This window comes from Labeo rohita, chromosome 2, assembly GCF_022985175.1.
Source record: "Labeo rohita strain BAU-BD-2019 chromosome 2, IGBB_LRoh.1.0, whole genome shotgun sequence".
Classification (NCBI taxonomy): domain Eukaryota; kingdom Metazoa; phylum Chordata; class Actinopteri; order Cypriniformes; family Cyprinidae; genus Labeo; species Labeo rohita.
In genome coordinates, this window is record NC_066870.1 from 7,041,141 (window position 1) to 7,057,540 (window position 16,400).

The 16,400-nt window shown below is 34.8% G+C and overlaps 2 protein-coding genes across 2 annotated transcripts in view; one reads left to right on the top strand and one right to left on the bottom strand.

Annotated features, from left to right (window-relative positions):
* The window catches only part of LOC127154752 (uncharacterized), a 65,484-nt gene extending 61,889 nt beyond the window's left edge, over positions 1 to 3,595 (top strand). The window contains exon 63 of the mRNA XM_051096524.1: positions 2,735 to 3,595. Coding sequence (XP_050952481.1) covers positions 2,735 to 2,739 — 5 coding nt within the window. The 3' untranslated portion in view covers positions 2,740 to 3,595. The remainder of the gene's footprint in view (positions 1 to 2,734) is intronic.
* Positions 3,596 to 9,523: 5,928 nt separating this feature from the next.
* asip2b (agouti signaling protein, nonagouti homolog (mouse) 2b) lies at positions 9,524 to 13,391 on the bottom strand. The gene is made up of 3 exons (XM_051122035.1): positions 13,108 to 13,391; positions 11,442 to 11,518; positions 9,524 to 11,211 (listed from the first exon to the last, which is right to left on the bottom strand). Exons 1-3 carry the CDS (start codon positions 13,253 to 13,255, stop codon positions 11,026 to 11,028), a joined length of 411 nt encoding a protein of 136 aa, XP_050977992.1. The 5' UTR covers positions 13,256 to 13,391; the 3' UTR covers positions 9,524 to 11,025.
* Positions 13,392 to 16,400: the final 3,009 nt, after the last annotated feature.

Sequence of the window (16,400 nt, forward strand, 5' to 3'; positions counted from 1 at the left end):
TGGACCACCTTGGAATGGAGTCTCCATTCTGCAGGGAACATAAACCCCAGAATATAAACGGCATGCAGCAATTCAAACCATGTTTGACTCTGAAGGAGGACATGGCAGACGAGTTGCGACGGGCGACGGGAGTGTAACCCTTTGATTGTTGATGTACACTACAGTCACAGTGTTTTCTATGCAGACAGGTACAAGCTTGCCCTGAAACAAGATCCAACCAGGGTCTGAAAGTCTGATGAAAGCAATGGGGATGAACGCGAACTGCACAATGGCACCATGCCCATCTTGGGACTCTGCCATGTAGCCAGTGCTGAAGCAGTCTCATATGCATCAATCCAAGCAGCGTCACTGCAGCTGTGGATGCCATATGCCCCAGGAGCCTCTGAAAGTGGAACCACTCTTTTTTCCTTGAATGTGTTCAGGCAGTTCAGCACTGACTGTGCATGCTTATTCGTGAACCGAGCCAACATGCTTATCTAGTCCAACTGTATCCCGAGAAAAGAGATGACCTGCACAGTGGAGAGCTTGCTCTTTTTCCAGTTGACCTGAAGCCCCAACTGACTTGTCCCTGTGTTCGCACAACAGATGAGCCAATAATGAGGATACGGATGCCCAGTTCCCTTAGTGGTACACAGGGACAGTCCGAAGGGGAGGACTTTGTATTTCCCATTCCCATTCCTTGAAAGCAAACTGAAGAAACAGTCTGTGTCAAGGCAAAATCAAGACATTGAAGTTTGCATCCTTCAGGATCATGGCTTCAAACCAAAGCTGACCTCATCTCGACTGCGTCCTTTGCCAGGAGGACCGCAATCTATGCCCGCAGGACTGAAGCAACTTTGGCTGCCACTGAGGTAAAGAGGACACCACTGAAGCTGGGACACCTGGCAAACTGAATCACACAGTCAAGTCGGATTGTCCGAATGAGCCAATGGAATAGGCTGGGAAGCACCAGCCATGCTCCCTGACTCCGTACTAGCGGCACCAAAGGGACAACTGACACACTCACAGAGGGGCAGTGAGGGAGAGCAATAGGACCCAACCCGGAAGGCAGCACGCCCTGACATGGGGGTGGGGTTGGTGAGTGTGGAGTAGCATGACTTTAGCTATGACTTTAGTCGCCTGTAGAGTGAAGTCAGTTGCCTACACCAAACCTGGCTTGGAACTACCCTCATGCAGCTCCTTTAGTGCTTTGGCCTAATGGACTTGCAGGATGGCAGGATGACTTGCAGACTCTGATTTTGCAGTCCTCCCAGAAGGAGAAAGCACGGCCCGAGTCCTCATCCTCTGAAGCGCTTGATCCTTTTGATGCTGCGATTGACATCTGATCCTCCTCCGGAGACCCAAATGAAATCGTAGGATCACCGCAAAATGCCCCAGCAATCTCTTTCGGGAGCTTGACGGCATGCATTATTGGACTTCAAAATCTCACCAGCCATTCACTGCCATTATAAAGCTTGGAAGAGCCACAACATTTTTTAAATATAACTCTGATTGTATTTGTCTAAAAGAAGAAAATCATATACACTTAGGATGCCTTAAGGATGAGTAAATCATGGGGTACTTGTCATTTTGGGGTGAACTATCGCTAACTATTATGTAATTACTTTTAAATTAAGCATTTCCTACAATGGACTTATTGTGTGCATACATGTTATTACTTATATTTACCTATGTTTGTATTTTTAATGGAAAATATCAACTTGTTATTACATTCATAAGTAATTTCTGTGGTTACATCTATAATTACACTATTGACCTCACCTCTACCCCTTAAACCTAACCAGAGCACCAAACCTGTCCCTAACCTTACCCATATCCCACTTAAATAGCAGCAATAGTGTTTTACAATTCAACATGAACACAATAGGTACATTGTACCTAACAATTCATTATTTTATTATTAAGTACATAGTATTTAAAGATGCCTAATATAGTGGGACCATTATTATTATTATTACATTATTATTTTTACTATATACATTTATGTTTGCAAATGAGAACCTGAAAGATTTGTTTCACTTCTAATTTCAACAAATGCACCACAGGCTCAAATCAAACCAAACACATGCTGAGACATTTGTGTGGTGTAAGCACATAGCGTGATGCTTGAACTGTTGAAAACATTGTGTCATAGATTATATTTGTCTTTTGCTGTTGAAAAATTCCACAAGGCCATATCTCAATTATTTGAAAAAAGAACATTATTTCTGTCATGACAACTCTTAGAGAGTTTAGCATGGTAGTATACATGGCAATTTTAATGTGTTTGCTCTTGATGGAATAGATCTGCTATGCAGCTGCTGCTGAAAAGCAAGTAACGAGACTTGCTACTGCAAGTATATCCACAGCCATGCTGTAGTGAACATGTAGGAAATACTGCTGCTGCTCATATAACATATATAAAATTACCTATCAAATTACTAGGTAGCAGATCTATACAGGTGGAACTGGGGATGGTGGAGGGTTTCTAAATTGTGCTACAGCTGCTACAGCAAGCACTGGCCAAGTATTTGAATGTTGAGCAGGAAGCTCATTGGCTGCTGATGCAACCAGAACCAATCAGCTGTTCCTTGTGAATAATGATATGATTATACCAGATTGAGTTAGAACCTATCGACCTGAGCTATCTAGAGTTTCATGACAGAACTTTCTATATAATAACAAAGTGAATTTATTTTTTACATTTTTACAAAAAGTATTTACAACACTAACAGCTCTTGTGCTTTAATTTCAGTGTAAGAGTGGTGTCCGGTTTACTGCAGTGATGCTGTGACTCCAGTGAAGACATGAAGCGTCATCTGACCTGTTTGAAAATGAACAGGGACATGTACAAAATCATTACTATTAGTATCTTTATTACTAATACTATTATTGATATTATTGCTATTATTATTATCTACTGTGATTAATAATAGACTAAAACTGAGTTTTTTAAATAAAAAATTGCTATATTTTTTGCAATATGCAGCATTTGACCATTGAGTCTTTTATTAGCGATAGAAAATAAATGTTCAAAATTCTAAATGTATTTGTAAAGTTAGAAATTGGTACACCAGTATAATTTAATCATTTTACTGTTTTTATTTAATCTTTTTAACATGTTACATATTAGATAACTGTGTTAATTCCTAGAGTAATAACAATAACTACGTTATGTCTAATTACAAGCAGCTCCACAAAGTTATTACACAAGTATATGTAGGTTATTACTATTATTTAGTATTTTTTGCTTTGACCTTTGAAGGTATATTTGCCACATTCATTTCAATATACAGAAAACAGTTTTTCTAAAAAAAATAAATTAATTAATTAATAATAAAAAAAAAATGTCAGCAGTTAAATAAAGATGAAACAGTTTGGACGCTACACTACTTCACTGTGTTGGATGTGGATTTCAAAAAGTTGATCTTAATGATCTGCCTATGAATAGAATAGAATAGAATAGAATAGAATAGAATAGAATAGAATTATAATGAATATCCTCCTCTGTAAGCTTAAATGTGCATTAGCTCTCTACATTGTACTTGATTCCCTGCCAATAAAAGCTTCATAGATCTTTCTGCATTAAAGTGATGGTATCCAACCACATAAGTAAGTTATATCTCCATACAGACAGCATGTGGGAGAGGTTTGGATTGTATTCTCCCATTACTCCCTGAAGCAGGATGCATGACAGGTTTTCCAGACATGAAGGATGGCAGAAATGTTCATTTTACTTACTGAGGGATGATCTTGTTTGGATCATGTAAGATCAGATCCTTGACAAATCACTATAAAAACTCAAATGCACATTTTTGCAGAAGAACACCATAATAGATATTTATGGTCCTCAAGACGACAGATCTGTGGACTAGTTCTGTCAAGCTGCGGATAATTTATGTGAAAGTTTATTTTTAAATATTGCGTAGTTTGTAAAAGTCTCAGTGATGGGTGGTTGTAAATATTCACAATAAAAGTGCACTTATTTAACTAGAGTTCATAAAAAGTTTATGGAACACTGATAGATGGCAAAGTGAAGAAACATTTTACGGTACCTTCCTCCCTTTCTTTGTTGATGTCATAACAGGCCACTCTCCAAGCCTTTAAAAAACAAAACTAAACAAGAAAAACTTTAACACTCTAGTTTAGGGATCAGTTCTCACTGTGATGTTTATTAGCATGCATATTACTAGCATATTGGCTGATTATTAGTACTTATAAAGCGCATATTAATGCCTTATTCTGCATGACCATATTTTAGCTCTCTTAACCCTGCCCTATACCTAAACTTAACAACTTATCAATCTCACTAACTGTTAATAAGCAGCAGATTCATTTTTTTTTTTAATAAGACACAAGTTAAAGAGACCTTTACCTGCAATCTAGAAGAGTCTCTGTTCACCATGACGTCAGCTTTCGTGTGGGATTACATGGATGGAGTAGCTCAGACAGATAGCTCAGAACAGTATACTTAAAGGGGACATAAAATTCCCCATTTTTCACAAGTTGGTATGAATCTTTAGGGTCTTAATCAAATGTCTAAAGTATTGCTAAATGCTTTGTTTAAAATTCCTCAATGGTAGTGTAAAACAGCACACTTTTCACCTTGTCAAAAACAGCTCTGTTCATAGTGACCCATTTTGGTGCATGTCTCTTTAAATGATAATGAGCTACTGCTCATTCCGCCCCTGTCTTCCATTTTTTTTTTTTTTTTTTTTTTTTTTGTGTACAGTATTTGATGGTGGATTACCATTAAAAAAACACATTAAAAAGTATGACTTAGTGCCCAGTGCCCACTGCATAACAAAACTAGCCCAATGGACAATTAAAAATAACCCAAATCCAAATGCAATTCCCATATCTAAAGCACTTTTTTTTTTTACAGTAACCAATATATCATAGTGATCATTAACACAGCTCAAGGGCTCCTTACCATTGTCTCTCCTTCACAAAACTTAAGATCTACCACAGTTTTATTATTGGTAGAATATAAAATATTTCAGTACAAGCATTTCAGTTGAATATACTTGTCAAATATGCACTGTCAAACCAGTCTAAAATCCCAATTCTGCAGGAAATCCATGGACTTGGCAACCCTGCTACTGGCTGAGGGTCTGTCAGCAATTGTGAGCAGAGAAATATGACATAGTACTACTCAGAAAATTAAACCGGCTTGAAAATTAAGACTGTTTGGGTTTTTTGGGGAGTAAAAAAGAAGTGAATGGATTTTTATCTTTGTAGGGTGGCTGTGTCCACATGCTGCTAAGACACATTTATATGCAAACACTATGTAAATGTGAATTTTGCATCCTCTGTCCTATTTAAAGTATATAATATATAAATGGCCAAATAAATGTTCACTTAAAGAAGTATACTTCAGGTATAAAAACTATTAAACTCTTAGTTTACTTAGAGCAGGGATGGCAACTAGCGTGGACATAATTTTCTTCTGTTACACTTAAAATCACACTTAAACTAAAACTGAGCCAATTTAGTCTCAATAAGTAAATACTAGGATACAGCGGGGCTAAAGGCGCCTTTGATATTATTTTCCTCTAAACCACTAGATGGCAGAAAAACGTGGCATAGCACTTTTCAAAACATCTGCTTTTCAAGATACACATGCAAATTTGCCTGATCTTTGACGCAATCGCATGCAGCAGCGCGGAATTCGATTCTGTGCTTGCTTGATCTAATATTTGGTATTCTCATTTGCTACATTTAAGTAGCAAATGAGAATCGCTAAAATTTTTGAATATATCTTGAGACAAAGGTCTTCTTGATGCTTTTCAGTTTTAAGATAATTAAAGCAGCAGTTTTTAAATATGGGCAAATGAGGGAAAAACCAACACAAATAGACCAGGGATGTGACAGTAACAAAAAATAATTATTTTATTTATCAAAATAAGCAGAAAATTGTACCAACTTTGCTAGAGTGATTATTTTGAACAAGTAGTAATTTAATTTAAAATTTTAGCTTTACCCTGTGTGTGGGGTAAAAGGCCCCACTTACCACCTCATATATTTATAAAATTTCTCATATCTGACGTTTCACTGTACATTCTCAGAACGCAAACGTCCTAAGCATGTAAACAGTTATTTGTTTAATGTCGGGAATTCCCTCTGCTTATTAAAAAGTTACTTTCATATACGTTACAGTAGCGAACATCAGATGAACATGAAAAACGTCGGACGTTCACCATGTTTACAAATGACACAATGCATATTCTGAAATCTGAATAAAGATGTATGCTTTGTAGACATAATTTGCCTTGTACAGTTAATCATTGTTTATGCTGTTTTGTTACAGTGTTTTATTCGTACAGGCTTAATGAACGTTTCAACAACGATTTTGTTAACATAATTTTGAAGCAGGTAATGATTTAAACAATTGTTAATTCAGCCAACATAACATTCATGTTGAGATAAATGTTAATAATAAACGCTAATAATGCAAAAATGTTAAATATAACATACTGAATATAGAAATATCAAATTATTTAAATAACTAAACTAAAATGAAAATGAAACTTTAAAAATGAAACAAACTGTCAGCTGATGGCAGTAGGTCACTGATTTTATCACTAAATCATTCATTCAGGAATGAAGCAAGTGACTCTCTATACAAATGGGTAATTGAATCAATGACTCAGATTCGTTTAAAAACGCACGTTCATTCATAAACAAAACACAGCTGTGTTTGAAATAAAGATGTGTCTCAGCTGTGACTTTCAGACTATTTTTATTGACTGAAATTGAGCAAAACCAGAAAGTGTTATAGTCAGATATTGTAATTTAAGGCACTTAATATAATAGAATTTGCGCAATCTTTAATTAGGGACATTAAAATATACACATCATAACTTGGACTAATTACATATGGTACGCAGTGTTGGGCCAAGTTACTTTTAAAAGTAATGCATTACAATTTTGCGTTACTCCCTGAAAAAGTAACTTAGTTACTTTTTATGGAAAGTAATGTGTTATGTTACTTTTGCGTTACTTTTTAAAGTTGGGCAGGGCTTGCTTCATTGTTTTTAATATAAAACAATTCTAATGTAAAAGCCCTTTTACACCAAAAGTGAAATGAATTCACCTCAGGCTGAAAGAAAAGTACATTTATGCAGGAGATCACTCTTCAGCTATAAAAAAAAAAATGAAGAACAAATGTTAATTTATCTGAAGTAATTTTTGCTTATTATTATGGTTGAATTGCATCATGGAAGGTCAGCACCAAAGACACTGGTTAATAAAATGGGATTAAATACATAAAGGATATTTGTTTTATTTGACGTATTTAATCATTGCAGGGTTGTGTCATATTCTGAGTTTGCATTTTACTGTTTTTATTAATTTTGAGGAACACTGAATCTGTTTTTTGTGAGTGAGATGAATTAATGCATGTTCACATTTAGTCTAGAATACAGAAACATCATGTTTACTCCCAATTTCCGGACAGGAGACTTGTCAATCAATAAATAGGAAAAAAAGTAACTGGCGTTACTTATTTGAAAAAGTAACCCCAATATTTTCTTAGAAATTCAAAAGTAATGCGTTACTTTATTAGTTACTTGAAAAAGTAATATTATTACATAACTTGCGTTACTTGTAATGCGTTACCCCCAACACTGATGGTACAGATTTAAAGACATCAAGCTTTATTTCCAAGATTTGAATTTTAATACAACATAGAATATAGTAACAGAGGCTTGTATTGTATTATTTATTGTATATTCGAATCAATTTCAGATACTAGTACCAGATGTGTGTTCATGATTAATATTTCCTGCATAATTTTACGTAAAGAAATATACATTTTGTGTTGGATCAGTTACCTGTGTCGGCAAGTGCGCAGCTGACACACCCACCTGAACGATTTCAAAACATCGGTTATCCAGATCAAAAAGAAGATAAACACTGCAGATAACATTTTAAGTAAAAATTAATCTACATACACATATCCTGAAAACTAGTCCTGTGTGACTGATAGGCTTGGTGCTCTCTGCTGGTAGGGAATAGTAAGATGGCGGATCGAACACTTCCGGTGGCTTCACTGCCTAACGGCACTTTAGAATGCAATGAGCGATCCAGTCATTATATATAGATCAGTGATTGATACTTACAAGTATACTACTAGTAAATTGATATTTACTAGAAGTATACTTGTATACAACTATGCTTTCTTACACCGTAAAATATACAACATAAAACATAAACAAACTTGAAGTATACTTATATTGTGAGTTCTTATTCCTGTTGCTACAACAAAAACTGCATTTCTTAAAATGTTGCTCGAATGTCATCCATTACAATCTTTCTCACCCTCTTGCCATCCAAGATGTAGAGTTTCTTCATTGAAACAGTTATGGAGAAATATAGCATTACTAAATGGGTGCCATCAGAATGAGAGTCCAAACAACTGATAAAAACATCACAGTAATCCACAGTCTATTAAATAATGTCTTGTGAAGTAAAAAGCTGCAAGCAAATCTATCATTAAAGAAAAAACCATTGCTTCTGGCCAAAATACAAGTCTATAATCCATAATAACGGTTCCTCCACATCAAAATCCACCCACATATTTGTTTAGAACTGTTTTAACTTGTAAACAGTGCTTGATCTGTGCATATTTGTCTCCAGATTTAGACAAGATGACTTTTTCACTGGAGAAAGCAATTTTATGGATGAAAGAGTTTTAGTTAAAAGCAACGGTCTGGAGTTTTTGTTTGTTTGTTTGTTTGTTTTTTTTTTTTTAATTAATGATGGATTTATTTGTTACAAACACACAGCTTGTGGATTACTCACATTGCTTGTGAATTATTGTGATGTTTTTATCAGCTGTTTGGACTCTCAATCTGACGGGACACCCATTCACTGCAAAAGATACATTGATGAAACAAACTTCAAGAAATATTATACAAAGTAAAGTTCCCATGTTGCAGTTCTAAATATTTTTATTACAAATAAATTGTAGACACGACACTGAACATGTTTTTAATATTTTTTTTCTAATAATATTCAGTCAATATGACCTGACAGTGAATAGAAATATATAATGATGACAACTTTTCTCAAAGAAGCTTTTCATCCACAATAGCATCTGCTTGACCACCACATATACTTTTGTGTGTGTGTGTGTGTGTGTAGAAATCAGAAACATGACAGTGGAATCATCACAGCAGAAACTAGCATCTTAAAACTTATTATTAAAAGATCACAGTATAAGGATAACATTAGATTCACATTTACTGCACCTAAAATGACTTAAATATTATTTAAAGCTTTTTAGGCACTGTTGCATTGATTCTGTACAAGTTAAACAGTATATGCCCCTTGCTTAACAAGGGTTGAAAAATACTGAGAATAATAACAAAAATCAAACTTTGCCAGAATGAATTCTACAAGAGTTAACTATAAGAACATCTCCAGTCGGCAAATGACTCACAATAGTGTCATGGTGCAAAAAGAGAGCGAATAACTTGAGTCATATGGACGTTAAACATTCACTGTACAGTTAGTTAATGTCATATAGTAATGTCTATAGTGTGCTACATAGCAGTATTAGAGTGTGTAAAAGCACTGCCGGTGCACAGCTGCATGTGTGATACATAACAGTGGTGCATCTGAAGGTCTGAAAGAAAAAAAAAAAAGCTAGTAACACTTTACAATAAGGTCCCATTAGTTATAGTTAGAATTAATGCATTAATTAACATGAACTAATAATAAGCAAATAAGCAATCTTTGTTAACAAAAAATGCAATTTTTTGTTAGTTCCGGTACATTAAATAATATTTAACAGATAACAACTTTTTGATTTGAATAAGTTATTAGTAAATGCTGAAATTAACATTAAGGCTAATAAATGATTTAGTAGTATTTTTCATTGTTAGTTAACTAATGTAGCTAACAAATGAAACCTTTCATAGTTAGCAATAAATTGACTAAAATACATTTACTTCATGCTAAGTATACTGCAAATACATTCACTTATAATGTACTTAATAAAAATACTTTTAGTATACTAAACTGGTATATTTAAAGTCTAAGGTAATTTTGTACTTAATACGCTTGAAGTAGTGCTGAAGCCCAACTAAAGATATACTTAAGTGTGTTTGATTGTGCTAAAGTGAAACTGTTGCAAGTATACTTTAGGTAAACTTTAAATATTTTGCATTTAAAGACCGATATTATTTAAAGATCATGTCAGTAGTGACATATTTTAGGCTTAATATGAAGAAACGTGCATTGTGCACAAGTAGTACTCCAAAATAAAGTTTAATTAGAATTTTTATATCAGTAAGTCTCAAACAATATGTCAGTAACTTGAACTATACTTAGTATGAAATGTATGTATGTAAATGTATTTTAAATTGATTACTTTTTTACTAGGGTTATTGTAAAGAGTAACCATAATTCTTTATTTTGTTAAAGGAATATTCCAGATTCAACAGCATTTGTAAAGTTGATTACCACAACTCATTTTCTTCAAAAAACTAACATTATGACTTACAACGGAGCCAGTTGGTTGTGTGTTTACATGATTTCAATCTATATAAAAGGAAAATCACATACTAGCCTTTTATCAGACTACTCTAAACAACTCTAAAACTTTAATTGACTATAAAAATCCTTTAAACAGCTTCACAGCTCCAATAATACAAACATTTTTAATGGAAAAATAATAAAAGAGCTTTGTTTTTGCACTGTAGCACCTCAAATTAACCCTTAATTTCTGCTTGTTTTAACAAAAGCAAGCAATCAGTCAAACTAACTTCTGTGGTTATCAACAATATGCCAGTTGTATGGAATATTCTTTAACTGACCTCTTTTGGCACAAATGAATCTTGATAGAAGCAAGTCAAATTAGTTTTGTATGGCGAACTATTGCAAGCTGGGAATGAGATACCATCAAAGTTCAAGAAATATTTATAAGTTAACCAATAAACGACTTTGTTTTTTGTACGCTAAACAACGTTTGATGTCCAATGTGTGGTGCTAAAGTAAAAGCAGCTGAGAAGCACCGGTACACGTGCGCGTTTGGGGCGATTAGGTCTTCTTGGGGCAGAGGTGTCCGAGTCTCCAGCAGTGACAGATCGTGTTGAAGAGCCTGCAGTGGCAGGAAGCACATGGGTCACAGCAGGGAGTGAGCGAGGAGCAGCTCTCCATCAGACCGGCGCAGCGCCGCGCTGGAGTCTGGGCTGGAGAAACGGCCTCAGGCCTGGGCTTAGGTCTCTGGAGGACACATAGTTTCATGAGAAACGAATAAACAGAGTAAAGAACAACTAATACATTTCTATTTACTCAAGGTTTCTAATGTAAAAAGGATTAACTTGATTTCCAAGAAGGAATATTGTATTCTTGCTCTTGCAAAACGACAGATGTGCATGAGTCTGCTTGAACAATGTTGGGTTTGTTGCATTAGCGTCCACTTTTAAAGAGACGGTGTGATGTGTGGAACGTACCACCACGTGATGTCTCTGCTGAGACAGATAGCGAGTCCTGGCAAAGAGTCTCTTTGGCTTCTCCTGATTCCACACTCCTGTTGGGACGCACAGATGCACTCAATTAGGACCGTAACATTTTTACATGTTTTTTTAGGGAGTTCACATTTTATCATCCCACCCAGGTGGCACATGAAACAAACAGTGGTGTTTTTTTCCTGTCGGCCTTTTCACATGAGACGCCTGCTGCAAATAATGAGCCTTTCACTGGAGCTGTGGAGTGCAGGCTACTGAATAGTGAGACTGTGCGTGGAAAAATGCTAAGAAATCGGTTTTCTTTTAAGCCTCATAGTGACGCTGACTGTAGCTGCAAATCCCAGAGAAGAAAAGAAGGCTTTGTGTTCTTTAAGCATGTTTATACTGGCCTGATTACAGCATGTGTGAAAAGCAACACGTCGTCAGGTGGCATAGTGAATGATCTAACGTCATGTGATTAGTAGTAAACGATGAAATGCCATAAATCACTAAACGTCTTTATATGGCAGTGAATTCGGACCAAACAGGTGTTTTATCAAGGGGAACACATGCACACATTTGAACATTGCTAACCACAGCAGAAAATTATTACAAAAATGCAATAGAAAGGATACAAAATAAAAAGCTCAAGTTAAGGAAATCACAAGTAAAATCTTTCTTCATTTCATTACAAATGTAGTGGATACAAATAATATGTAATATGTCTTTTCTTATACTCATTGAATCAACTATACACATTACATAGCAGTAACTGTCATGCTAGAAAAAAATTACATGCTGATGATTAAATGATTATATTTCTATTATTATTTTATCAATAATATAAAATAATGTGGATACATATATCTATATACATTATAATATATACAGTAATTGTAACAGTAACTATTACATTAAACTGAACATTAAATGACTTAAATGATTTTATTAAAAATTAGTTTTTATAATTCAGTATGTGGATAGAGACAAGTATATACATTATAGTATTTACAGTACCTGCAACAATAATTATCATTATTGTAAAATGAATATTAAATTGTGGTTATAGAGTATATATAGATGTATATAATTGTCTGTATCTATATATTATTATATTATAAAAAGTAATCATATTTTGATTCAAATATACTATTTTTCTTTAATATTTTGTTTTCTTTAATAGATAGATAGATAGATAGATAGAGTCATATTATGTACAGTAACTAACATTAACATTAAATGTTGGTTTTAGGCTGATGATTAAATTACTATATTTTAATTAAAATGTATTATTTAATATAGGCTAATTTTATATATTAATTAGAATTTGATATTATGATTTAAATAATATAATAATACGTGGATACATATAATTATATACGTTACAAACAATCACCATAATTACAGTAAATATTAAATGTTCGTTTTAGGCTACCGGTTCAATTATTGTATTAGTTTTAATTAAAATATAGTTTTTTTTAAATAATTTATTATGATTATATAAATAATTAAAATGTTATATTATTTTTATAATATAATAATATATGAATACATGCAAAATTTACATTTTTTATAAACTGTAACTATCATTATGTCATTAAATATTAAATACCGGCTACTATGCTTAAATTACTATATTTATATTCAGTTCAATTAAAATATAATATGTTACCTGTTGTTATGGCAGAGCTGTGATGCGCCACATCGTTTTCGTGCTTTTTGCGCGCATCTATCCTGTTCGCCTCGCATGTGATGGACTGAACAACTGTGAAGAACAAGCAGATAAAGAGCACAAATCCTTTCATCATTGCCGTCGTCATTTGCCGATCGAATGGACGTCTTTAGGTGTGTCGGGTTCGCGTTAGACTGTCCTCCTAGAAATCACTCAACAAGTAAGATCCGTGCTGAAGCCCATTCGCAGCGTTTATAAAGCCAAAACTCATCCACGCCCACTCCGGTACGAGCACTCCTCATTCAACACTCGGCCAAAGTCTGTCTGTGCATTTCACTCATCTATCACAGCGCCACAAACATGATGTGTTGCCAATCATTCACAGGGAAACTCAACGAAAATCACTGCAGTACGTTAAAAATGAATTCAGAAAACGATACCACAATACAGTATGTAAGCTTGCACTGACAGTCTATGTCTAATGAAGCCATCAAGTGCTTTTCTAACCATAAACTTGATTAGTTTACTATAAGATGTTTTGACAGTAAAGATGTCTGCTCTCCTGCTCAATCAGTCTCAGTGGAGATTGTTTGTGTGCGGTTTTAAAAGTCATTTCACAGATGCGCAATTGGACTGGACTCTGGATTTGACAGGGCCACGCCAGGACACTGAACATTTGAAACCTTAAGATTGCTGTGCGTTTGGGTCACTGTCCTGGAAGTGGTTGTAGGGATCACAGCATGTTGTCCTCCAGCATTTTTCTGTAGCTCTGGTCTTTTTTCCCTTCATGAGTTTTCCAGTCGCTGTTGTTAAAGCATCCTCAAATGATGCTTGATGCTGCCATCAGCTGATGCACCAATAACACAAAACAGGAATTTAACAAGTGGATTCAGAGTTTCCACAGTTTTTTTTTTTTTTCATAATACTCATACAAGTGTCTTTGGTGCTATATTCTGGAATTTTGTATCAAATTGGCTTAGAATGTTTGATTAGATCATAGTCAGATACTTAACGTGACCTATGAGAAGATAACTAGTTACTCAAGGAGTAGTTGTAGTTGCATCGGGGTGGATAGATATTACTGCATTGAAAAATGCATTTACTTTTTTTTACCAGAGGAAAACAATATTGCTACATTGCTCTTTCATACCTTAAGAGGTCATATGTGCCTATATATACATTTTGGTTGTAGACACAGCTGCATCATATTTTCCAGTCAGTACCAGTTCCAGCTGACCCCAAACAATCCCATTTATAACTACAATATTATATAACTGCACCTGATAAATCAAATTTAATGCTAAATAAATCTCTGTTCCAACATTTTAATACAACCTGTTTAGAATTATGGGTACTGTGCACCAATTCATAATATGATATTTCAACACTTTGACAGCAAGCTATCTGAAAGTGATTTACTTTACAGGTTGCTGGTTTCAGCTAAATCTTTCATAAATAAATTCACTGCAGCGCATTGTTTCTGGGAAATGTTTATTTAGCAGGTGCTAGGAACTATTAATTTTGACCCAGTCATTCAGTCCGTCATTTGTTGACTAATGAATTAAAAAGCTGCATGTTTGTAATAAATTGACCATAAAGCTTCTTCTGGCTAAAACATGAGTCCTCTATTCATGATAAAGATTTTCTCGTCTTAATCAGAAAACAAAAATCTATAGATAAGAACGATTTGTTGGTTGAATTTTGATGTGAGAGGACAATAAGAGATGGACTTTTCCACTGGAGGAAGCAGTATTATGGTAAAGTAAAGCTTTTCTCTTCACAAGATGTTAATTGATGGACTGGCCATTCTGAGTTCTTATTAGTCTATTTGCAACCACTATAAACCTGGTTACATAAGGTTAAAATGCAATTCTCTACAGCATGTTGGCAAGGAAATGCATTTTGCGTTGAAATACAGCATAATTACATCTAAAGATAATGGTCTGAGCGATAAGTGGAGTTCATTTGACTGTAGTCATGTAAATCTCTCATGTACTCCTTGTGTGTTTTATGTGGGTGTATAATAGTGGCTGGAATCTATTAAGATGTGTCAGCTTCACCTGTAGGCGAAAAACATAAAATGGGATCCAAAAGTCTGATACATCAAAAACCTTTTTTCATTTAATTGTGGGGGATAAAAGTTTCAGGATTTTGAAAAATTTAAAACAATGAAGTGTTATGTAGAACAAGACATGTTTAAAGTTCAGCAGGATTTCTAGGTCTCTAATTAAATTAAGTGTGGAGCCTTCTAAATTGATGCTGGATAACATGATCATCAGGTTTCGCACAAACTTGTGGAATTCATGACAGCTCAGATTGTTGTTAAATCAATAGGTTGACAATGCCACACTCTGCATTTCCCAAGATGAATTAACACGTTCTGGTTGTAATTTATTTTATTTCTCCGCTCCATCCATCAACCCAGTATCAACATATCCTCTACCATGTGTAGATACTCATCTCATCCCAGAGGTTTCAGGAATCCCTTGTGTGATACGGTCTTGAGTAATCCCTGAAATCTTGCAGTTTTCATGCCTGATAAAATGCAAGTGAATGCAAGTGCCTGCCCGGACTCTGATCGTTGGTTTTTCAGAAAACCACCAGTGTCACATCGCTGCCAAGCTGTCGCTCAACCGTCTTCTCTCCATAGGTTACACCTCCTTCGCTCCATAGGTTACACCTCCTCCTTGTGCCGTTGTTAATGTATTTCCTATTTATAAAAGGAATTTGGTTTCCTCTGTACTTGTCTGCCTCAAAATGCCTCAGTGTTTAAGACTATACTTTCACATGCACATATGTGCTGACAAGCCTTTAATGGTTTCCTTATGTTACAGAAATGTGTTTGGAGCAAGAACTTTAACTTATAAACATCTCTTATTTCACACATGTACTATGTGCAAGTGTTAATGATGCTGTACAGCAATATACTGCAGCTTCTTATTTTACCATTTTGGTGGTATTTTGGACTAATAAAAGGGATTAATAAGAAGCCTCAAATTACATTTTTGTAAACTTCTCATCTTCAGATCTTTAGATCTTATTCTGGTTGTGGCATATTTAATTTCTGACAAGAGTGAATTCGAGGCTGTGAGGGATAGAAGTGCAGTGGATTCAAGGGACTGTACTGTTGTTTAACAACATACAGACTGTTCAGCTGACAAAAGTCTTTATGAAAATAGTTTGAGTAGACAAAAGTCTCAAAACAACGGCAGAGGGTGAAAACAACTCTCCATTGGCTAGGATGATTGCCAAATCATTTTGTCCCAACTACAACCATAGGATAATCTACAAAA